This window comes from Toxorhynchites rutilus, chromosome 3, assembly GCF_029784135.1.
Source record: "Toxorhynchites rutilus septentrionalis strain SRP chromosome 3, ASM2978413v1, whole genome shotgun sequence".
NCBI lineage: Eukaryota > Metazoa > Arthropoda > Insecta > Diptera > Culicidae > Toxorhynchites > Toxorhynchites rutilus.
In genome coordinates this window covers 152,724,971-152,751,093 of record NC_073746.1, presented here as the reverse complement: position 1 = coordinate 152,751,093, position 26,123 = coordinate 152,724,971, and the positions used below count along the sequence as shown (strand labels likewise).

The 26,123-nt window shown below is 37.6% G+C and overlaps 1 protein-coding gene across 3 annotated transcripts in view; it reads left to right on the top strand.

Moving 5' to 3' along the window:
• The window catches only part of LOC129778132 (platelet-derived growth factor receptor alpha), a 268,265-nt gene that overhangs the window by 212,349 nt on the left and 29,793 nt on the right, over nt 1-26,123 (top strand). For all 3 annotated transcript variants that reach the window (XM_055784844.1, XM_055784842.1, XM_055784843.1), the window contains 3 exons: nt 22,036-22,192; nt 22,505-22,610; nt 22,959-23,064. In XM_055784844.1, the coding sequence (XP_055640819.1) occupies nt 22,036-22,192; nt 22,505-22,610; nt 22,959-23,064 (369 nt within the window). The remainder of the gene's footprint in view (nt 1-22,035; nt 22,193-22,504; nt 22,611-22,958; nt 23,065-26,123) is intronic.

Here is a 26,123-nt window from a genome sequence, read left to right as displayed (position 1 = left end):
ACTGGAAGCCCACCAGTGGTTAATACCAACTCGATAACCACCTGTTAATAGCACTTGATTGAAACATATTTGGTCACAGTGTTACATGGATAGAAAACATTCAATTAAACTCTTTCACATAAATATATTTTGAAAATTCCCAAAGGAACTGGCAGATTATTTTCAGTAACGATGAGATATTTCCACATTTTCCTCGATACTGGAAGCCCACCAGTGGTTAATGCCAACTCGATAACCACCTGTTAATAGCACTTGATTGAAACATATTTGGTCACAGTGTTACATGGATAGAAAACATTCAATTAAACTCTTTCACATGAATATATTTTGAAAAATTTGACAATTTGGAAGGCAAACTAGAGGGAAATGAACTCTCTGAGCTCGGAACTTTCGGCGACTGAGCAATAATCGATTGCGGGCGCATACAATATTGGATACGGAAATATCCTACTGATGGGGAAGAATAATCTTCTGAAGCTATCCTGTTAATTGCGATTGATTGAAAAACCACAAAACCAAATGTATTTGGTCACAGTGTTACATGGATAGAAAACATTCAATTAAACTCTTTCACATGAATATATTTTGAAAATTCCCAAAGGAACTGGCAGATTATTTTCAGTAACGATTAGATATTTTCACATTTTCCTCGATACTGGAAGCCCACCAGTGGTTAATGCCAACTCGATAACCACCTGTTAATAGCCGCGCGTGTATGTGTGTGTAGCGATGTTTTCCCAGAGAACCGTTTGTGGCATCACTCTCCTCCTGATAGATTCCCTTCTGGCCTAGGGTGCACAAACAGGCTCTTGGTGACCAATCCAATCGCTGTTCAATTAGAACTGAGTGGATTTCCGAGCGCCGCTTGCTTATATACCGATTGGTGATTTCAATAGCATGTTTTGAAAGCAATTTTAAGACTATTGAAACAAGTTTTTGGATCAAAAAGTAACAAGTATATAACGCGTAGACATTTTATCTTTCGAATGAAGTGTTTATCATACCATTTCGTTCAGTTGTTTAGGAGCTATTAACGCTCAAAATCTCGGTCTCCGGCGTAACGCTTTTGTTTTCGAAACTTTGATTTTACACCCCGGTATAGAAATGAAAGACGTAGTCCTACGTCAAAAACTTCACCAATGTAATATAAGATAATTACTAATACCGAACACAATTATCAATTTTTCTCATCAGTAAAAACATAATATAGTATAGAGAAAACATATTTTAAAGCTAAACTTTCCTTGGGTGAAAATTAACACAACAAAACAGACAGCTTAAACCAAACGACCCGTTCTCAAGCGGGAACACACTTTGGTTTTTATTTATGAAAATTGAAATAAATCGTTTCATATATCAAATCATATTTAACGCAGCTGATACCATATACAATTTTACTTTTACATTTGTGCTAAATTTTTCACAATCCTATCACTCACCCTACTTGCAATACAAAAATGTCCCCGACTTGCATATATTTGTAATGCCGATTTCCCCCAGGCAGCTTGATTTTGATGTCTCTGTTAGGGAATACATTTCGGTAGGAACAAAAACTCTCCCTACTTTCATGTATTTGCAATGCCGATTTCCCCCAGGCAGCTTGGTTTTGATGTCTCTGTTAGGGATCCGCCACATGTTTCGTCAATTTCGTCCGATCAGAATTAGGTATTTCCGTTAGGATAGGGGTTAAGATTTTTAATTGTTCGATAGTTAGTTTCATGACATATATTATTTTCTTCAATATAAAAAATTGTTAAGGAGTGTCGGAACCGATTGACGCAAAAATTTCATCAATCCATCATGAAATGACTGAGCAATAAGCGTTTGAAATTGGACAATTTTCGAGATGTACTCGATTTACGATTTTCAATTTGTACCCCAATATGTTCCCGAAAGACGTAATCCTACGTCAAAACCGCCATACACATAGGCAGGCATCGGAACACTCGCATCGATTTCCACTCAGACTGCTACTCGTCTGCTACTCGTCTGCTATCGTTTACCCGCGCTGCGTTATTTTGTTCCTTCATGTGTGACTGTCGATCGCCCCACATCCCCCTTAGCGAAAGCTAAGTATGGGAGCATTGCTCCCATACTTTCCCTTCCTCACTCGCTCTGATGCATAGCGTGATCTATTCCGTCAGACAATCGCTCGCATCCCCCTCCGAGGCAATACAAGTTTGACTCGCTCGGCAAAACGAGGGGCAAGATTATTTGCGATCGTGAATTTGGACCGAGTTACTTCGGATAGTTCACAGAGAGGCAAACGATTAGTTCGCATTGAGCAGCCAGTGCAGGATGGGAGATACATGCAAGGCGAACGCAAATAAATGCCGACCGCCTTGGACGGGAAATTTAAATGCATTACTGAGTTGATATAGGGCTGTGGGAAAACTAATTTCTCATATTTTTTTTTTTTTAAATTGCATTAGAAAGATTAATTGGTTTTATTCGTATCATGAAATCGTTCGACGTTTTATAATATAGTTCCTATTTGGCCTTGATATGTTCTGGATGCGAGCTATTTTCGATTTCAGGAGACGATAGTTAATTGAATAAGACAAGCTGCTGAATGATGCTTGTTGTTGCTTTACGTCGTGTTAAATCCTGGGCTTATCGTGTGATATGGGGTGACTTACTCTGTCAAGTTATTAAGAGTATAGTAAATAAGTGTCCGGCACACATTATCATGCCAGGGGTTCGGGTTCGATTTCCGCTCTGGCCGGGGGATTGTTCGTGAAAGGAATTTATTTCGTAAGTGTAAGTCAGTGTTATTCGGCATAGAAATTTCAATTAAGTACCAATGAAATGACGCAATTATACTGCGTTAAGAAGGGAATGATACTTTTAAAACGTTATTTGGTAAGTTTCAGAGAATTTCAAATTAACGCAACCCAAAGATTTGTAATATCGTAATGCTTTTGAGTCTGGACGGGTTTTTTTATCCGGGAAATGTGCTGTATTTTGCCAATTAGATAGTTACCTGTTCTAGCCGTTTGGCGGTATAAGTAAAAGATATAGGTAACTCTAATAACTCTAATAGGAACTTTCGATTATCTGGAGTATTTATTTTTTTACGTTTAATCGAATCATAAAAAAAAGAATTTTCCCGGTAAATGTAAAATAACAAATAAACAAATATTATACGAATCATTGGACTGATTTATTTGCATAATGCGTAACCAGAAATTGGGAGGGGAGTAATGTTTCGAAAATCGAAAAAAAAAAACAGGAAGTGGGTTATATCTATAGTATAACCGCAAGGGTGACGTAGGACTATCGTTGATTTAGAGATCATTTGTTTAAAGTTGAATCTAAATCCATTCTGAATGAATAAATAAATGAATATTTGGGGGGCTTCGAAAACGAGAGCGTTACGTGTGAGGCACAAGGTTTTATGCATCCAATATAGGATACGAAAAACCTTGTTCTGAAGAATAATCTTCGGAAGCTTTCCTGCTAACTGTACTTGATTGACAAATCACAAACCCAAATGTATTATATGGATATTTTATGGATAGAAAACATTCAAATAAACTCTTTACATGAATGTATTTATAAATTCCCAGAGGAACTGGCAGATTATTTTCAGTAACGATTAGATATTTCCACATTTCCCTCGATACTGGAAGCCCACCAGTGGTTAATGCTAACTCGATAACCATCTGTTAATAGCATTTGATTGAAACATATTTGGTTCCAGTGTTACATGGATAGAAAACACTCAAATAAACTCTTTCACATGAATGTATTTTTAAATTCCCAGAGGAACTGGCAGATTATTTTCTGGATCTTTCTCGATGCTGAATGGCATCCAAACGGAAAGAATTCCGTGCGTGTATGTGTGTGTGTAGCGGCTGCTTCAATGGTCACCTTCTCTTCTCCTGAAGGATCGGCTTCTCTGTGCTCCCTCACAGTTTCAAACAAACTGCTTGCGTTTCAGGGCAGATCTCGATCCTTCGCCGTCCAGCACCCTCAGCAACGATGTTGTCTTGTCGATGTCCTCACGAAAAATGAATGCGTCTCACCACCAGAATATCGCTTAAGTATGCTTTTTGTGCGTGATTGAATCGAGAGAAGGCGTGGTTTACGATGGCAATTTGGATGGCAAACTAGAGGGGAATGAACTCTCTGAGCTCGGAACTTTCGGCGACTGAGCAATTATCGATTGCGGGCGCATACAATATTGGATACGGAAATATCCTACTGATGGGGAAGAATAATCATCAGAAGCTTTCCTGCTAATTACACTTGATTGAAAAATTACAAAATCAAATGTATTTGATCGCTATGGTTAGAAAACATTAAAATAAACTCTTTCACATGAATGTATTTTTAAATTCCCAGAGGAACTGACAGATTATTTTCCAGAAATGATTAGATCTTTCCGGAACTTTCTCGATGCTGAATGGCATCCAAACGGAAAGATGTATGTGTGTATGTGTATGTGTGTGTAGCGATGTCTTCCCGGGGAACCGTTTGTGGCATCACTCTCCTCCTGATGGATTCCCTTCTGGCCTAGGGTGCACAAACAGGCTCTTGGTGACACCGTTCATCCGCGCTTTCATGATAAACGAAGAGCTTCACCACAACAGCGACAACATGTTCCAATTGCTGTTCAATTAGAACTGAGTGGATTTCCGAGCGGCACTCGCTTATATACCGATTGGTGATTTCAATAGCCTGTATTGAAAGCAATTTTAAGACTATTGAAACAAGTTTTTGGATCAAAAAGTAACAAGTATAGAACGCGTAGACATTTTATCTTTCGAATGAAGTGTTTATCATACCATTTCGTTCAGTTGTTTAGGAGCTATTAACGCTCAAAATCTCGGTCTCCGGCGTAACGCTTTCGTTTTCGGAACTTCGATTTTACACCCCGGTATAGAAATGAAAGACGTAGTCCTACGTCAAAATTCATTGCCCATGGACCAACATATTATTCAATTGGTCGAGTCCAACTACATGCAAAAGCTCATGCGTGAGCTTCTTGAACGCCAAGGAGAGCTCGATGACATGGTTATGGGAATCAACATTAACGGTGCTATGTTTTGGGTAGCCGAGGCTTGAGACAAGGGGCCTTATTCCCGAATACACTACACGAGAAAACAATGTGTAGTGAGTACAACCTTATTCCGGATTACACGCCACTGTAAATTTTTGGTAGAATTCATTATCAATACACCGAGTTCATCCACCGATGTTATTCTGGTTTACAGTTCACGCTCTCTTTTGTGTAAACAGCGATTCCTCGTGCTCATCATAATCGCCGATCATACACTCTCCCGAAAAGTTGGTATATATGACGAGCTTTGTGGTAAATATTACCAATATTTAGTAAATTTTTGCAATACGAATTCTTCGTACATATTACGCGATAACAATGGTAAACAAATGTAAAATCTGCCAATATAACCCAGTATAAGCAGTCGATTCAACATTGGTTTAACATATACCTAAAACATGTTGGGCCTGATTTTCGAATACAGTTCACGGTGGGAACGAAAAAAACGGTACGCCATTGAACTACGTTTTACGAGTTAGTGAAGTGTCGAAGATAATAATGAGTTTTCAGGCAGAATGAGCACTTTTCAAATAAAAAATCATTGATGAAAATTAACTTCTTCGTATCAAACTGGTATTCAATGTGAGGGGAAAACTTTGTTTGCTTCATGTGATATAATAACCTCATACAAAAAAATTCATCTGAAGATAATTTGATATTATAATGCTGAGTTTTAGTGGGAAACTAATTTCATATCCAGATGTCGACACCGTACCGTTGTCATCGCGGATATATTTCATTCCGTTTCCACCGTGAAGTGTATTCGAGAATCAGGCCCGTTATGTTAACCCAACCTTTATGCATATATTGTTATGAATTTATTGAGCTTTTGTATGCATCTTTATTCATTTATTGAACTATCTAAACTATTTAAATTATTTATTGAACTATCTGAACTATCGACAGCTGATCCTGCATCGATTGGGTCTGATCCATGGCTACAAATTAGGAAAAAATACACAATTATTACTACAAATAGTTACGACAGACTACTCAATTCTCCCAGGACCAGCGTGTAATTACTTCTCAGCCAAACACATTCGGGAGATATCACGAAGCTGACGAAACCCAGGCGGCATTAAGTGAGGATAGCTCAACGCCCCGTTACAACATTGACTTAACGCGTAGAGTCAGTGGATACGGAACCTGCGTCGTGACGAATCCGGAAAACATCCAATTGATTGGAACATCGATCACAATCGTCTGCAAAACGTTTATGAAGTTGTCCTTGACCAAATCCAATAGGATAAAGGTAGAAATAGGACTCGACAGGGCTCGTTTTGTGTATCGAAGTACCCAGATTCCTTATTATTGAAGTAATGTCTTCTCATTCTCCCGCAGCAGACGAGCACAAATCATTGCTATCCAATATGTATCAATATTAATTAAAGAACATAAATTGAATTAATTTTCACGAACATTACTTACCTGTCTCGAATCTGAGTTAATACGTCCTTCTTTTGTGAAGAAATCAATATCGGAAAGTAGTGCCGTGCAACTCAATTAACAACTCGGTAGTTAGGCTAATAAAGTTATATTTACATTTTCTTCGCGGTTGCCTGTAATGACAATCGTAAAAGTTACTAATACCGCGAAGTAAAATGAATCAATCGTTGGTAGGGATGTGTATTGCATCTGACATTCATTTTACAAACGATTGGTAATATTTACAGAAAATATGTACATTCTACTGTTTGCATTACAAAGGATTTGGAACCTTTTTTTTAGTAATCCATTTTCTGGGTGTATCAACACAATTCGAGGATAAACAAAACAAAATACAACTGACGTTTCTCTTACGGTGGGTATAGACTAGTGATATATTCATGTGAAGAAATATAATGAGATTTATAGAAATCGCATCAACCGTTTACACTAGCGCGAACTTGTATACTGAATATATACATATTTTCGGTGAATTTATTCACCTGAAGTAGAACTGCATCCAACTTTAGAGATTTCTCACCAGTGAGAAATTCACCAGCGTTTACATATTACAATTTATTCTATTCATAGTGATTATATATACCTTGAGCAAGTGTATCATATATGCTCTCATCCGTTTATATCTATTTTCGTGTGAATAAATCCATCTCCCTAATGTAAACGCGCCATTAGAAACGACATTGGAAATGAACACAGGGTCATTTTGGTATCCACTCCATTTTCTACACGAAGTTCATTTTTACACTTCACGAAACGGGAATGAGTACAACAAAGTGAAGTGAAATGTAAGCGTAGTGGGAACGTAAGTGTACGTGGATACGGGAATAAGGCCCAAGGTATCGGCTGATTTCATTGTGAAATCATGGAACATGCATATATTCCGTTGTCGGTTGTAAGAGAAAGCATATTTTCGATTCAGCAGAAATAGAAGGACCAAGGCAATACCGTGCACGACGAGGACGTGGAGTATGAGGCTCTGAACGACGATGACATAGTCAACATTGTTTTGCATCCAAGCACATCTTTCTACGATGATGAAAATTCAATTTCGACTGCCGATGAAGCGAATACTTCATCCATTCCAGGACCAAAAATGTGTTTCAAATGAAACAGCCTTATGTGGAATCGATAAAGTTATCACTTAGGCTGAGGAAAACGGATTGCAATTGGAAAGACAATTGCGAGAATTAGGTAGAAATATTTTAGTGAAAATCATTCATTCACAAATTGTTAGCTTTTAATTTTTGCTTTGTGGCATATTATGTATATTAGAGTGCCAATGAGTGTATGGGAAAAATGTGACTTTCGAATTCTCGAATGGCACTTCCTGCAAATTGTTGATTTCGGCGAAAAATTACCCTATGCAAATTTTAAGCTCAATATAACTGTATTCACTAGCGTGCCAGGACGTCAAAGTTTGAGTTATTTGCAAACCGCAAAATCACCCAAGGGATACTATCAAAAATCGTCTCTGATACTTAGATGACAAAACAATAATTTCGAGATGACAGAAGATCTGACGGTTCATGCAATTTGAAGACATTAGGCATCAAACGATTTTTATTCCTAAACTCCAGTTTCATGTACTCCCTCCTTGAGTGTTTTTACGGTTTTCGAAAGATCAAACTTTGACGAACTCACGACACAAAAAAAATTCTGAAAAATTGTATAGTGTATTCTTTCGCGTGAATCATCGTTTTCCAGGAAGTCCCTTTAATAAATTGTTTATGAATAAGTTACACAAAAAGCCACAAATTTTTAAGAAATGTTATCATAATGTGTCATCATTATTTTTCTAATTGAAATTAAAAAACAGTCAAAATGACTTCCTTGGGTCTTGGCCCTTACCAGGACCATCGGTACAAGAATTGTGCACTAGTGCTGCTCCGTTCGATATACTGAAGCACTGGGAGACACAAATATATTCCAATCCTGTTATGTATCGTCTATATATATACACTAGCTGACCCGGCAAACTTCGTACCGCCCATTTACTTGATTAATTCTCGAGTAATGCAGAAATTTGTGTTTTATTTGTATGGCAGCCACCCCTAAGAGAGGGGGGAGGGGTATCTAACCACCATAGAAACATTCATTGCACCCTAAAATTTCCATATGCCTAATTTGGTTTAATTTGCTTGATTAATTCTCGGGTAATGCAAAAATTTGTGTTTCATTTGTACGGCAGCCCCCTCTAAGAGAGGGGGAAGGAGTATCTTAACACCATAGAAACATTTATTGCATCCTAAAACCTCCACATGCCAAATTTGGTTTCATTTGCTTGATTAATTCTCGAGTAATGCAGAAATTTGTGTTTCATTTGTATGGCAGCCCCCCCTTTGAGTGGGGGAAGGACTGTCTAACCATCATAGAAACATTTATTGCACCCTAAAACTTTCACATGCCAACTTTGGTTTCGTTTGATTGATTAATTTCCGAGTAATGCAGAAATTTGTGTTTCATTTGTATGGCAGCCCCCCCTTTGAGTGGGGGAAGGACTGTCTAACTATCATAGAAACATTTATTGCACCCTAAAACTTTCACATGCCAACTTTGGTTTCGTTTGCGTGGTTAATTTCCGAGTAATGCAGAAATTTGTGTTTCATTTGTATGGCAGCCCCCCCTTAGAGAGGGGGGAGGGGTCCCAAAATATCACGAAAACCTTCCCCGGCCCCAAAAACCCCTACATACCAATTTTCATGTCGATCGGTTCAGTAGTTTCCGAGTCTATAAGAATCAGACAGACAGACAGACATCACTCCATTTTTATATATATAGATAGATAGATAGATATACGCTGCATCAATTTTACATTCCAGGATGAAAAAGCACAGGAAAATGAAAATATCTAAGAAAAAAACCTTCATCCATCTATTGATGTGGCTTTCTTTTTTTTATTATTTAACTCATTACCGGCAAACTTTTTCTCACAAACGAAAACTATTGCTGTTATTTTTATTGTTGGCGCTGGGGAAATGTAAATGCAAAATAATTATTTCTCTCCGATTATCTGTTTCCCGTAAAAAGGAACATTTTCCAAAATATTCAAAGTACAAATGCGCTGTGAAAACACAATGGCATTAAGGGCTTCAAGGTTGCTATTCAGTAGAATATATTGAATTTTTGTGAATTTTCTTCGTTAATAAGATGCCCATTGGATCCCACGGGGGCACATTCAGCACAATTTCAATCCAACTCTCATTGTTAGTAAAAATATATAAATATATTTAACAATAATACATATATTACACTAGCACAAAAACTAGGTACATGTTATAAGTTATTACTCGATTATTTGATAAACAATATTGTCCTCCGGTGAATAACCGCAACGGTTCAAATCGCCGAATAATTATGAAAAAAACAATAATAAAATAATACAAATTAAACATAATTTACTTTGCAGCACACTTCCAAAATTCTCCGATCGAAGATTCGACGGAGGCTTCTCAATGCAAAATTAATAGACGACTTGACGTCGAAAATCAAGCCAATTATTTATGCGCAGCCTGATATACTCAAAAATTACATTTTAACACGTTAGTCACCCAGCGCGATAGTATGTATCTCGCTTAACTTTTGAAAAGGTCCTATGTAACAAAAGTAAACAAATCGAGTTAATGGATGCACGCTCTTAGTTTTCAATCATTGAATGCATTACAAAAACAATCGTTCATGTATCTATCTTCTTCATCTTTTTATCGCCGATACAAAAAATATCCAATGTGCAGATTCGTATTTTAAGCACTCGGCTGTTACTTCGTACCCCACTTTCCTCCGACGCTCGGAACGTCCGAAGTAACAAAGCAGTCAAAACAACACAAAGTCGTACTTCGGTCGTTTTGGGTTTTTGTTTCTTACAGGCGTTGTTAGCGATTTCAGTGCAATTCAACGAGTGATAACAACAATAATATGTCTTTAGAACGAAATGCTGATATTTTAATTGTTGTTTAGTAGTTAGTTTCAGATTCGCATCGTGCAACGTAATATGTCCAATGTGCAAACGCGGCAGTCAAAACGTCCAATGTAACATTTTTCGTTCCTAGGCTTCAAATTTGAGCTCAAATCACTGAACAACAGTTACGATTGGTTTTTCAGAGTTATTCTTGACTGCTACTGGTGAAAGTAGCGATAGAGATCGATACCTTTCAATACAATTCGCAGATTAATGTTCGGGTGTTCAACTTCGTTTTTCTCGAGTTGACGAAAATGTTACATTGGACCTTTTCAAAAGTTACGCGAGATATAGATCTAGATGCTAAAGACGTCCGCAAATACATACCAATACAACTTTCATATCATTAGGAGACTCGTCAATCATCCGAAATATAAATGAATAGAAATTATATTTTTATAATTTTTATTTTATGATTATTCTATATACCCTATATTTATATTTAAATGCCTATTTCATCATATTCCTATTCAACTTGATCGAGAAAAATGTCACGCATTTACGGCTCGATTCAGCCCCCCAGAAAATAAACACGCATCCACATGTGTGACGACGAGGGAGGAAAGACAACGAACGCTATACGCTTCCTATCCACGATAATCTTCCAACCATACTGCAAGAGCAAATTTCGACTCAACTCATACTGCCCGGTAACCGTCATATTTATAAAGGGTGTGTCACATCAAATGCATCACGGAAAAAAACGCTGTAGAAATTTAATTTTTAGGAATTATATCTTCAGCTTTCACTTATAATCAGATAAAAGTGTATAGATCAAGTTGGCCATGCTTCACTGTCAATTTTTCGTAAATTTGGAAAAATGTCGTCGAACGAAAAAGAGCGTCGTGAATTAATCCTGCGCACTCAATTCGAGAATCCGGAGTTGTCACATCGGGACATCAGTAAGATGCTGGGAATCGTTCAATCCACGGTCAGCAGAGTACTAAAACGATACTTCGAGAACCTAACCATCGACCGGAAGGTGAAGAACGGCAAAAATGGATGCTCCGTCAGTGAAAAAGCTGAATTTGTCAAGTTCATTCGTCCAGCGGACCAAGCAGCGGGAGGACCTGCGTACATACAAGGTTCAGAAGGCTCCTAACCGCGACGAAAGGCAAAACATGGTGGGGAAGACGCGAGCCCGGAAGCTGTACACCAAAATGCTGACGAAGCCGCATTGCCTGGTAATGGACGACGAAACCTACGTCAAAGCGGACTTTCTTCAGCTGCTGGGCCTGTTGTTCTTCTCCGCAGAGGACAAATTCAGCGTTCCGGAGGAGATTCGCAAGCAGAAACTATCCAAGTTTGCCAAAAAGTACATGGTGTGGCAAGCGATCTGCTCTTGCGGAAAGCGGAGCGCCCCCTTCGTGATCACCGGAACGGTAAACGGGCAGGTTTACCTTAAGGAATGCCTACAGAAGCGCTTACTACCACTATTGAAGCAGCACGAGGGCCCGACCATCTTCTGGCCGGATCTCGCTTCGTGCCACTATTCAAAGGACGTGTTGGAGTGGTACGAAGCCAACGGGGTCACCTTCGTGCCAAAGGAAATGAACCCGCCCAACGCGCCGGAGCTTCGCCCAATAGAGAAATATTGGGCGATTATGAAGCAGGCCCTCCGGAAGAACCCAAAAGTTGTCAAATCGGAGGCGGACTTCAAGAGAAAATGGATTTCTGTTCAAAAAAGTCACAGGAGGTTGTGTCCGACACGACCGCATAGTTGACGTAGGATTACGTTAGGCTGTCTGTCGCATGCTGATTTTGGAAATGTTTGAAAAAATATATTGTTAAACTCTTTGATAATGATCTGCTGGCCCTGAAAAGGGCCGTTTGGTTTGGTTGTTGGGTAGTTTTTGTTCACTTCACCAGTGTTATTATCGAGCTTCCGGTATCAGTGATAGAAAGTTGTTTCAGCTCCGATGCCCGTTTACGGGATGTGAGACACAACTCAATTGTTGACCGCTCAGATTCGATGCTCGTCTTGAATTTCACTGCTGCACCTTCACCATATCAAGAAGCACGTTCTCGCACTTCTGACGGAGAGAGCGTGCCCGAAACGCTCCGCTCGTGATACTTGCTGCTGCCACTAGTAGTAAGTAGTAGTAGTAGTAGTTTGCCGCTGCTTCTACTGCCATAGAAACTCAATGTGTGGCACAGCTCGCCTATTGACCACTCAGCTTCGATGCTCGCCTTGATATAAGCTGCTTCCACTATTGCTGCTGCTACTTGTTGTCCGTTCCACGTCCATTGTGAGAATGAATGATATCTACGAGTGCTTCCTCGTTTTATATCATTTGGTATGTGTGAACTACGCGCCTCCTACTTGCTTGCGATACAAATATTTGTCTTATCGGGCGCGAAAAAGCGAAGCGAAGTTTTAATATAGCTTTTAAAAGTATGATATCATAACCCTTTTCATCATCGATGCTTTTTCAACAAATAGTCGCTCAATTGATCGAATACTTAAAAACGAATGTTCCATGATGAATTGAACGAAAATTTTAGACATTTCTAGCCGTTATACGACGGTTCCCTGTTAATTGCACCTGGTCAAAGAAAAAGCCAAACTTAACAATATTTTTGATCATAGTTTTACATCAGTTTTATGATTAGTGGAAAACAATAAATTAAACTCTTTCGTTCAAAGCAATATCGATAGTCCTGAAAAGGACTGGTTGATTTCTCTGTTCATGTTCATGTTAGTCGGATGTAGGCAGTTGTTTACTTTTTAGCAGCGGTAGTTTTCTCCAAAGCCGTTGCTGCTTTCTTTGGCTTTGGCATCTTCGGCTTCTGTGCGTCGGTTTGCGTGGGGTTTCGTTGACACCACCACGGCGAGCTGAACGACGGGTAGCGTGTTTGATACCCTTCATGATGCCAAGAACACGTTCTCGTACTTCTGACGAAGAGAACGTGCCTGAAACGCTTCGCTCATGATTCTTGCTGTTGCCACAAGTACTAAACCGGTTTCAGCAATCGTTGCTACTGTTTGCCGCTTTTTATGCTGCCATAGAAGCTCTATGTGAGGCGCAGCTCACATTTTGACCGCTCAACTTCGATGCTCGCCTTAAGAAAAGCCGCTTTCACTGCTGCTGCTATCCACTTGTTGTTGTCCGTTCCACGTCCGTTGTAAGAATGGATGAGATCCACGTATACTCCTTCCTTTTATATCATTTGGTATGTGTGAAGTAGGCGCCTCCTACTCGATTTCCATGCAGCTTGCCGGTGAACGAACGAATCGGACGCGAAAATAAATGACGTCAATTTCGACCAATCAGGACTGGGTATCTCTGTTTGGATAGGGGTTGAGATTTTTCAATTGTTCGATAGTTAGTTACATGATAAATACTATTTTAATCAATGTGAAAAATTGTTATGGAGTGCCGGAATCGTTTGATGCAAAAATCTCGCCAATCCATCATGAAATGAATGAGTAATAAGCGTTTGAAATTGGACATTTTTCACGACGTGATCGATTTTCGTTTTTCCATTTGTACCCCAATATGTTCCCGAAAGACGTAATCCTACGTCAAAAAAACTACAACCTGACGTTGTACAGAACCTTATGGAAGGGGTAAAGAGGAAGGTGCGAGCATACGGGCTTGGGCTCGAAGTATGAATAAAAAGAAAATGCCAAAAGTTGTTTCATTGTTTTTGTTTTACTGTCTAAAATTTTCAAAAGGATCGGTCTACTGAGCGAATTTCTACAGCGTTTTTCCCGTGATGCAATTCAGTGTTTCAGTGTTTGCATTTCGATCAAAATCGAATGATACACAATGTGATACACAAGTAACCTCTCACGAACATATAACCAATATAACCAATATATGAGAGGATCATTCAGATACTTGTATGAATGACAGTAATCACTTGTGTAACATTACATGATTAACCCAAGAGAGGAACGAAGACTGTTGTTTGCATTTTGCTAGAGGCAAATGAACTGAAAAGTTTAAAGCTTCTTTAATCCAACATCATCATCATTGTTTGCATATTCGAGCTGTATCAAACATCGCAAACCATTTTCGATGCCTGCATACAAGTTTGAACCGCATATATCGTCCCGCTCTACTATAGCGAAACCCACTGCACAGAAAAGTGCAAAGCAATAAATGATACAAGAAAAATTATGTCATCATTCGGTCACCATTTGCGGAGAGCAACGAATGGGAAAAGAGAGCGATGTTGCTAGTAAAACTATGCGGTCTATATATATATATATATATATATATATATATATATATATATATATATATATATATATATATATATATATATATATATATATATATTTCAAGGGACAGCAGCGTTGAAAATGGAAAATATAATCTGACTACCCTTCCCTTAGCCTCTATCGAGATAATAATCATATAGTTTGCACGCTCTGAGACTTAAAAATCAGTATCTGCTACATTAGCTGATTATGAATCATTCGCTTTGCGTAGTCCGTACGATCCTGCTGTTTCATGATGCATGGAGAGGTCGATATGTATATGTTAGAGGCAAAGAACCGAAAGCGTATATGATGGTTCTGCTTGCGTGTCGGTGTATCATGAAGTGCGAACCGATGCAGAGTTGTCTCGATCTCTTTTGTGTCGTGATTTGCAGCACATAACAACAAAAGAATGCCGCTGTGGGAAATGATTTCTGTATGATCATAATTGAACGCACGAAAGCGATTTTGACGTAGGACTACGTCTTTCATTTATATACCGGGGTGTAAAATCAAAGTTTCGAAAACGAAAGCGTTACGCCGGAGACCAAGATTTTGAGCGTTAATAGCTCCTAAACAACTGAACGAAATGGTATGATAAACACTTCATTCGAAAGATAAAATGTCTACGCGTTCTATACTTGTTACTTTCTGATCCTAAAACTTGTTTCAATAGTCTTAAAATTGCTTTCAAAACAGGCTATTGAAATCACCAATCGGTATATAAGCGAGCGCCGCTCGGAAATCCACTCAGTTCTAATTGAACAGCGATTGGTGCATGTTGTCGCTGTTGTGGTGAAGCTCTTCATTTATCATGAAAGCGCGGATGAACGGTGTCACCAAGAGCCTGTTTGTGCACCTTAGGCCAGAAGGGAATCCATCAGGAGGAGAGTGATGCCACAAACGGTTCCCCGGGAAGATCTCGAAGCAGCCGCTACACACACACACACACACATACACGCGCGGAATTCTTTCCGTTTGGATGCCATTCAACATCGAGAAAGATCTGGAAAATAATCTGCCAGTTCCTCTGGGAATTTAAAAATACATTCATGTGAAAGAGTTTATTTGAATGTTTTCTATCCATGTAACACTGTGACCAAATATGTTTCAATCAAGTGCTATTAACAGATCGTTATCGAGTTAGCATTAACCACTGGTGGGCTTCCAGTATCGAGGAAAATGTGGAAATATCTAATCGTTACTGAAAATAATCTGCCAGTTCCTCTGGGAATTTAAAATTACATTCATGTGAAAGAGTTTATTTGAATGTTTTCTATCCATGTAACACTGTGACCAAATACATTTGGTTTTGTGATTTTCAATCAATCGCAATTAACAGGATAGCTTCTGAAGATTATTCTTCCCCATCAGTAGGATATTTCCGTATCCAATATTGGATGCATAAAACCTTGTGCCTCCAACGTAACGCTCTCGTTTTCGAAGTCCCCAAATATTCATTCATTCAGAATGAATTTAGATTCAACTTCAAACAAATGATCTCTAAATCAACGATAGTCCTACGTCACCCTTGCGGTTATACCATAGATATAACCCACTTCCTGTTTTTTCAGTGAATGGATCATTTGGCAAAAACTGCTCGGGTTTTTCGAGTGGTAACGACCGAAACGATCGTTTTTACGACCGATCATGATCATCAGCGATCTAAGTTCGGCAGCGATCAGGAACTCGTTGCTTCGGTAGGTGGATCGTTTGCTAACTATCTTGAATTTTGCGATTCTCTTTTTCTACCCGCTCGTAAGCAGGGCGATCACTACCGAGGAAGAGCGCCTTCGTTATTCGCTCATGGGAGTGCGGGTAGTTAATGATTTTTGCTGAAGGATGCTTAGCGGCGTTCTGAGCGGTGAGCGATTTTTTCCGTCCCTGATTGTCACCTGATATGGAGAATGCTCACAAATGCAGGACAGGATTTGTATAGAGTAATTCCAAATGAAATCGACAAATGACAAAACATGAGTATTTTTGATTCGAATGAAAGTGTGTGTTCCGATTGGGTTAGAGGAAATATGAGTTTTCCACAGGAATTGGGAATTTTTTGACTCAAGCGTAACTTTTGAAAAGGGCGTATCGATTTGAGTAAGAGAAATCTTTGATAATTTATATCTCAAAAAATATGAGTCGTACCGAAATAGTAAGTTAGAAAGAGTTATAGAGTATTGTTGGCTTAATTTGAAAAAAAATACACTGAGAAGAAAAATTAGTACTCTTTTTTTACAAAATAAAATTTTAATTTGCAATATCAAAAAATATGTATTTTTTTATATTTTTTTCAATTTTTTCATATAAAATAGAAGTCATTTAGAAAATGTAAAAAATGGGCCCAAGATGGTAAAACTATTTTTGACGAAATTTGTGGAACATCGAATTTTTAGGAATTTTCGAAACTTCGAATTTTTGTATGTTAGCAATCATTCTTGGCCACAAATTATGAATTCTGATGTGATTCAAAACAAAAAAGGTTATTATCAATCTCCTTCTAAATGCAACCATTCGCGAGATATTTGAAAAAATATTTCTAATTTATAATTTTTATAGTAAATAATCTCTTTTAGTATGTTTGTCGTGTTATACCGTCTTGTTCATGAAATTTCACGAATTTTCTTATAATTTCCAAAAATTTTTTTGATTGATTGAAGTTTGTATTAAGATAAAAAAGATTTTTTAGTTTCGCTACGTTTTGTATTAACCCACATGTCTTCGAATGCTTTGTAACGTAACTCCTAAACATATGTCTTTACCATAACGATGTATTTGGAAATTACAAATATTTTTTTAAATATCTCGAGAATGGCTACATTTAGAAGGAGATTGATGATAACCTTTTTTTTTTGTTTTAAATCACATCAGAATTCATAATTTGTGTAAATTTTCTACATGACTTCTATTTTATATGAAAAAAATGAAAAAAATTTAAAAAAATACATATTTTTTGATATCGCAAATCAAATTTTTATTTTGTTAATAAAAGAAAAGAGTACTAATTTTTTTACTCAGTGTACTTTTTTTTCATATTCAACCATCAATACTCTATAACTCTTTCTAAGACACTATGTCGCCTTAAGAAAAGCCGCTTTCACTGCTGCTGCTATCCACTTGTTGTTGTCCGTTCCACGTCCGTTGTAAGAATGGATGAGATCCACGTATACTCCTTCCTTTTATATCATTTGGTATGTGTGAAGTAGGCGCCTCCTACTCGATTTCCATGCAGCTTGCCGGTGAACGAACGAATCGGACGCGAAAATAAATGACGTCAATTTCGACCAATCAGGACTGGGTATCTCTGTTTGGATAGGGGTTGAGATTTTTCAATTGTTCGATAGTTAGTTACATGATAAATACTATTTTAATCAATGTGAAAAATTGTTATGGAGTGCCGGAATCGTTTGATGCAAAAATCTCGCCAATCCATCATGAAATGAATGAGTAATAAGCGTTTGAAATTGGACATTTTTCACGACGTGATCGATTTTCGTTTTTCCATTTGTACCCCAATATGTTCCCGAAAGACGTAATCCTACGTCAAAAAAACTACAACCTGACGTTGTACAGAACCTTATGGAAGGGGTAAAGAGGAAGGTGCGAGCATACGGGCTTGGGCTCGAAGTATGAATAAAAAGAAAATGCCAAAAGTTGTTTCATTGTTTTTGTTTTACTGTCTAAAATTTTCAAAAGGATCGGTCTACTGAGCGAATTTCTACAGCGTTTTTCCCGTGATGCAATTCAGTGTTTCAGTGTTTGCATTTCGATCAAAATCGAATGATACACAATGTGATACACAAGTAACCTCTCACGAACATATAACCAATATAACCAATATATGAGAGGATCATTCAGATACTTGTATGAATGACAGTAATCACTTGTGTAACATTACATGATTAACCCAAGAGAGGAACGAAGACTGTTGTTTGCATTTTGCTAGAGGCAAATGAACTGAAAAGTTTAAAGCTTCTTTAATCCAACATCATCATCATTGTTTGCATATTCGAGCTGTATCAAACATCGCAAACCATTTTCGATGCCTGCATACAAGTTTGAACCGCATATATCGTCCCGCTCTACTATAGCGAAACCCACTGCACAGAAAAGTGCAAAGCAATAAATGATACAAGAAAAATTACGTCATCATTCGGTCACCATTTGCGGAGAGCAACGAATGGGAAAAGAGAGCGATGTTGCTAGTAAAACTATGCGGTCTATATATATATATATATATATATATATATATATATATATATATATATATATATATATATATATATATATATATATATATATATATATATTTCAAGGGACAGCAGCGTTGAAAATGGAAAATATAATCTGACTACCCTTCCCTTAGCCTCTATCGAGATAATAATCATATAGTTTGCACGCTCTGAGACTTAAAAATCAGTATCTGCTACATTAGCTGATTATGAATCATTCGCTTTGCGTAGTCCGTACGATCCTGCTGTTTCATGATGCATGGAGAGGTCGATATGTATATGTTAGAGGCAAAGAACTTTCTGCACCGAAAGCGTATATGATGGTTCTGCTTGCGTGTCGGTGTATCATGAAGTGCGAACCGATGCAGAGTTGTCTCGATCTCTTTTGTGTCGTGATTTGCAGCACATAACAACAAAAGAATGCCGCTGTGGGAAATGATTTCTGTATGATCATAATTGAACGCACGAAAGCGATTTTGACGTAGGACTACGTCTTTCATTTATATACCGGGGTGTAAAATCAAAGTTTCGAAAACGAAAGCGTTACGCCGGAGACCAAGATTTTGAGCGTTAATAGCTCCTAAACAACTGAACGAAATGGTATGATAAACACTTCATTCGAAAGATAAAATGTCTACGCGTTCTATACTTGTTACTTTCTGATCCTAAAACTTGTTTCAATAGTCTTAAAATTGCTTTCAAAACAGGCTATTGAAATCACCAATCGGTATATAAGCGAGCGCCGCTCGGAAATCCACTCAGTTCTAATTGAACAGCGATTGGTGCATGTTGTCGCTGTTGTGGTGAAGCTCTTCATTTATCATGAAAGCGCGGATGAACGGTGTCACCAAGAGCCTGTTTGTGCACCTTAGGCCAGAAGGGAATCCATCAGGAGGAGAGTGATGCCACAAACGGTTCCCCGGGAAGATCTCGAAGCAGCCGCTACACACACACACACACACATACACGCGCGGAATTCTTTCCGTTTGGATGCCATTCAACATCGAGAAAGATCTGGAAAATAATCTGCCAGTTCCTCTGGGAATTTAAAAATACATTCATGTGAAAGAGTTTATTTGAATGTTTTCTATCCATGTAACACTGTGACCAAATATGTTTCAATCAAGTGCTATTAACAGATCGTTATCGAGTTAGCATTAACCACTGGTGGGCTTCCAGTATCGAGGAAAATGTGGAAATATCTAATCGTTACTGAAAATAATCTGCCAGTTCCTCTGGGAATTTAAAATTACATTCATGTGAAAGAGTTTATTTGAATGTTTTCTATCCATGTAACACTGTGACCAAATACATTTGGTTTTGTGATTTTCAATCAATCGCAATTAACAGGATAGCTTCTGAAGATTATTCTTCCCCATCAGTAGGATATTTCCGTATCCAATATTGGATGCATAAAACCTTGTGCCTCCAACGTAACGCTCTCGTTTTCGAAGTCCCCAAATATTCATTCATTCAGAATGAATTTAGATTCAACTTCAAACAAATGATCTCTAAATCAACGATAGTCCTACGTCACCCTTGCGGTTATACCATAGATATAACCCACTTCCTGTTTTTTCAGTGAATGGATCATTTGGCAAAAACTGCTCGGGTTTTTCGAGTGGTAACGACCGAAACGATCGTTTTTACGACCGATCATGATCATCAGCGATCTAAGTTCGGCAGCGATCAGGAACTCGTTGCTTCGGTAGGTGGATCGTTTGCTAACTATCTTGAATTTTGCGATTCTCTTTTTCTACCCGCTCGTAAGCAGGGCGATCACTACCGAGGAAGAGCGCCTTCGTTATTCGCTCATGGGAGTGCGGGTAGTTAATGATTTTTGCTGAAGGATGCTTAGCGGCGTTCTGAGCGGTGAGCGATTTTTTCCGTCCCTGATTGTCACCTGATATGGAGAATGCTCACAAATGCAGGACAGGATTTGTATAGAGTAATTCCAAATGAAATCGACAAATGACAAAACATGAGTATTTTTGATTCGAATGAAAGTGTGTGTTCCGATTGGGTTAGAGGAAATATGAGTTTTCCACAGGAATTGGGAATTTTTTGACTCAAGCGTAACTTTTGAAAAGGGCGTATCGATTTGAGTAAGAGAAATCTTTGATAATTTATATCTCAAAAAATATGAGTCGTACCGAAATAGTAAGTTAGAAAGAGTTATAGAGTATTGTTGGCTTAATTTGAAAAAAAATACACTGAGAAGAAAAATTAGTACTCTTTTTTTACAAAATAAAATTTTAATTTGCAATATCAAAAAATATGTATTTTTTTATATTTTTTTCAATTTTTTCATATAAAATAGAAGTCATTTAGAAAATGTAAAAAATGGGCCCAAGATGGTAAAACTATTTTTGACGAAATTTGTGGAACATCGAATTTTTAGGAATTTTCGAAACTTCGAATTTTTGTATGTTAGCAATCATTCTTGGCCACAAATTATGAATTCTGATGTGATTCAAAACAAAAAAGGTTATTATCAATCTCCTTCTAAATGCAACCATTCGCGAGATATTTGAAAAAATATTTCTAATTTATAATTTTTATAGTAAATAATCTCTTTTAGTATGTTTGTCGTGTTATACCGTCTTGTTCATGAAATTTCACGAATTTTCTTATAATTTCCAAAAATTTTTTTGATTGATTGAAGTTTGTATTAAGATAAAAAAGATTTTTTAGTTTCGCTACGTTTTGTATTAACCCACATGTCTTCGAATGCTTTGTAACGTAACTCCTAAACATATGTCTTTACCATAACGATGTATTTGGAAATTACAAATATTTTTTTAAATATCTCGAGAATGGCTACATTTAGAAGGAGATTGATGATAACCTTTTTTTTTTGTTTTAAATCACATCAGAATTCATAATTTGTGTAAATTTTCTACATGACTTCTATTTTATATGAAAAAAATGAAAAAAATTTAAAAAAATACATATTTTTTGATATCGCAAATCAAATTTTTATTTTGTTAATAAAAGAAAAGAGTACTAATTTTTTTACTCAGTGTACTTTTTTTTCATATTCAACCATCAATACTCTATAACTCTTTCTAAGACACTATGTCGGTACGACTCATAGTTTTTTCTTCAAAATAATCTAATCTCGTTGCAGCGATGTATACATCACTCGGTACGAGCGGCAACGAAAAGCACGACTGTGGGAACACACCTTCGATTGAATACGTATTGGATCACATGGAACTCCACGATTTTGCACGACAAATCATCTGTGGAATGCAGCATCTGGAGGAGAAGCAGATAACACACAGGTATGCCGTTATATGCCACACATGGCGCTTCTATAGTTTGCATGCCTGATATGTGGTGCTGATGAGACGGAATCAACGAGTATGTTGAAGACCGGACACCCACCTCAAGTTTCTGCACTCGCGGTAAACATCCGGTTTCAAATGAATCTACCGATTTCAATCGATTATCGAACAGCTGATTGGAACCAGAATCGCGTGATGATAAAAGCCCATAAGCTTAGCCTATAGCCTATATTAAAAGGCAAATTTAATTTCAAGATCTCATTCCAACGCTTATTTTCAATTTCTATTTTTCCCGTTTCTTTCTTCCAGAGATTTGGCCGCTCGTAACATTCTAATCGATGAGAGGAAAACATTGAAAATTTCCGATTTTGGATTATCGCGATCGGGCATTTACGTGAATACTCGGAACAAAAAGGTATGCACTGTCCATGAAATTTATATTTTACAGGTTTCCCAACATATTTGTTTGCACAGCACAGAAAATGTCACATAACAGTGTATAAATCTCGATTTATTTTAACTTTACAGAGTCGAATCAAATAATTGTATGAATTGCGTTCGACCCTTATAAAAACACCCATTATTTGGCGAGAAATGTAATATATGGTGTGGCTCTTTTTACGTAATTTAGCTCTGTTTCGATCGCCAACATGACTGATAACGAAAAAATAGCAACATTCTATGAAAAAATCCCTCAACAGCGTGACCGAATAAACTCAACAGCTATAAATTTGGTGGTTATATAATTTAACTCTCATCACAGGTTCCACTTCGATGGCTTTCCATCGAGGCAATGCGCGACAATTTGTACTCCAGCAAGAGCGACGTGTGGGCTTTCGGAATTGTGCTGTGGGAAATTGGAACCCTAGGTGAGTATTGTTAACCCTCCTGTACTCGCGTGCAAAATCATAACACGTATACTCGCGCACGGTGTCACAGATCGAAAATTGAACTTCTCTGTAATGTTGCCATTGTGTATTTTTCAGGTTTTGTTGGCGTTTATTTGAAGAAGAGGGTATGATTGAATGAAAAAACTCAAAAAATATGTGTTTTTTCGTCTTTTTTATGTTTAAAATGGTCATCTAATTCAGCCTCCTCAAAACAGAGTAATTTTCGATACTTCAACACAAATAACGAAATTAAAAATTTTCACTGTTATTAATTAAAAGTAAGCAACTGAATATAATTCATGGAAGTATAAAGAGTTTTAAAATAACATAAAAACGCATTAATCGATTGTGGTTTTATTGGAGTAAGAATCAAAACATAGCATAACTACATGCTCGAAACAAACATATTTTTTTTACATTTCATGCAGTTGTTGCATGTTTTTCGGGTCTTTTATCGAAGAGAAGAATGTATAACTATCTTCTAGATAATTACCAGATGATGAAGGTTCTGGAATATGAAGTTTGCATATTCTTTGTCTCTGTATTCTTGGTAAACAAAGAATTAATACCTTTTTTTTAGATGGGGCATAAAAAAATAATATAAAAAGATTTCTAGCAACTTCCTTTTCTTTTGCTTGTTTTCTTGTCGATACTGTTCATTATAAAAAAAATTATCCCGAAACTGTAATTGTTAAGAATTACCATAGGGGGCCTTCGTAGCCACTTTGTTACGCGTTCGCGCTTACTAAGCGATCGGTCGTGAGTTCAAACTCAGGACCCTCAATTGACCATCTTTGTGTTGTTATAGAATAACTACGTCCACGCAAACATCATCAACGATGGAGATCGATCCACGGTCGAAATTAGATCGATTCATCCATACAACTGCTCTGCTCTGCAAGAAACATCGGGCTTCTGTTCTATAAATAACCCAACAATGATCAATATCAACTGTCTCCGCTGTCCGGTCTGCTGAACAATGGAAGAACAGAAAGAATACCCTTACGCCGAAATGACTACTATTAACTACTGTGTAATTTACAGTTTATAGAAACATAAAAACATATGTACATGTACACGATTAAAACCCGGCTCTGTTACAGCTAAAATGCTAATGAGCCTAATAAATAAATAAATGGGATAAAAAAAAAGAATTACCATAGGCCACCGATTAGTTTATAGTTTACTGTTTACAATTCTTCCACAAGTGAAATTCTTTCACAAGTGTGTATATGTATGACCGTTATACAGATAAACTTCGATATAACGTACATTTCACTTTCAAAATTGTACATTGTATCGAATTGTACGTTATATCGAAGCATAATAAAGTACTCACAAACGTAGTCTATAATACATTATTGTGTTGCTGTTTTAGTAAAGTTAATGAATAACTTCAATTAGAAGACGAAGCCAGCCTTTTTCATGATGTTTCCCTTCGTATTGTTGATTAAAGCTTGATTCATTTAGAATCCGTTATTACAAAACCAGCTGTATTTCGGGATCGATTAAAGGTACAAAACTTGTTTTAGCATCACAATACAGATAATTCATTGTTCTATCAGAAAAAAAAAAAATATTGAAAAAAAATTTCCTTTACACTTTGGAAATGTGTACGTTATATCGAGGTAAAATGTACGTTATATCGAGGGTACGTTATAACGAGGGTACGTTATATCGAAGTTTCCCTGTATTTAGCGAATAACTATACGAAAGCCAAACATTTATTCTTTGCTTTTGAACGTATGAATCTAACGACTGATACATCGACGAATAGTTAATATTAGGCTGTCAAAAAAGTCCTGCGGTATTTTTTTTTGAATTTTCATTTGTTCATAAAATTAGTTACAATCATCTGTTTTAAGTCAAATATGCGCCGTTTTGTTCGATAACTTGTTACCAACGAGATGCCAACTTCATAATACCCCTGTTATAGAAGCTCGCTTCCTTATTGGCAAAAAAAAAACTCGGATAGCCAATTTTCACAGGCCTCTTTTGTAACTAACTTCTGACTACCTAGTATGGCAGTACAGGCCATAGGGAAGCAACTCATAATAGATTATTCCTTGACAATCCCACCAAACACACAGCAGAACCTTCCTGGCCGTTAATGAGGGCTTGGCCACCGTCTGAGCCGCTTCAGCGGGCTTCGACCACGACCGTTTGCGCTTCACGTTGTCGTAAGTGACCCACTTTTCATCGCCAGTCACCATCCGTTTCAGAAACGGGTCGATTTTGTTGCGATTTAGCAGCGATTCACATGCGTCGATACGGTCAAAGATGTTTTTTTGCGTCAACGTGTGTGGCACCCATACATCGAGCTTCTTTGTGAATCCAAGCTTCTTCAAATGGTTAATAACGGTTTGATGACTTATCCCCAGCTCTTGGCCGATGCTACGGCTGCTACTATGCCGGTCTTTCTCGGATAATTCAGCGATTTTGTCGCAATTTTCGACGACAGGCCTTCCGGAGCGTGGCGCATCTTCGACGACCTCTACACCAGAACGAAAACGTTGAAACCAGCGTTGTGCGGTGGAAATGGAAACTGTATCGGGTCCATAAACTGCACTAATTTTATTGGCAGATTGAGATGCATTTTTGCCTTTGTCATAGTAGTACTGTAAAATATGTCGGATTTTCTCTTTATTTTGCTCCATATTTGCGACACTATAACTCACGAACGACTTAACCAAACAAAACACTGTCAAGAACTATAGTATAGCGCGTAAAAATACCTTTCCAACAAGCTATAGTATGACTCGATACAATGAATACAACTAGAACTACGCGCTTACAACGACACCTCGCGGAAATACCGCAGGACTTTTTTGACAGCCTAATATATGAATCCATTCAATCTAGTTGCAAAAGGAACTGAAATCAAATAAGAATAGTCCCGTAATGATCTTATGCATTATATTCAATAAATATTCCACGCCACTAACATAAATTTATACATTTCACTCAACAATATTCTAGAATATGAAAATAGACACTTGTCCAAAAAAGTTACTCCTATACTCGCGTCGGTGTGTCAG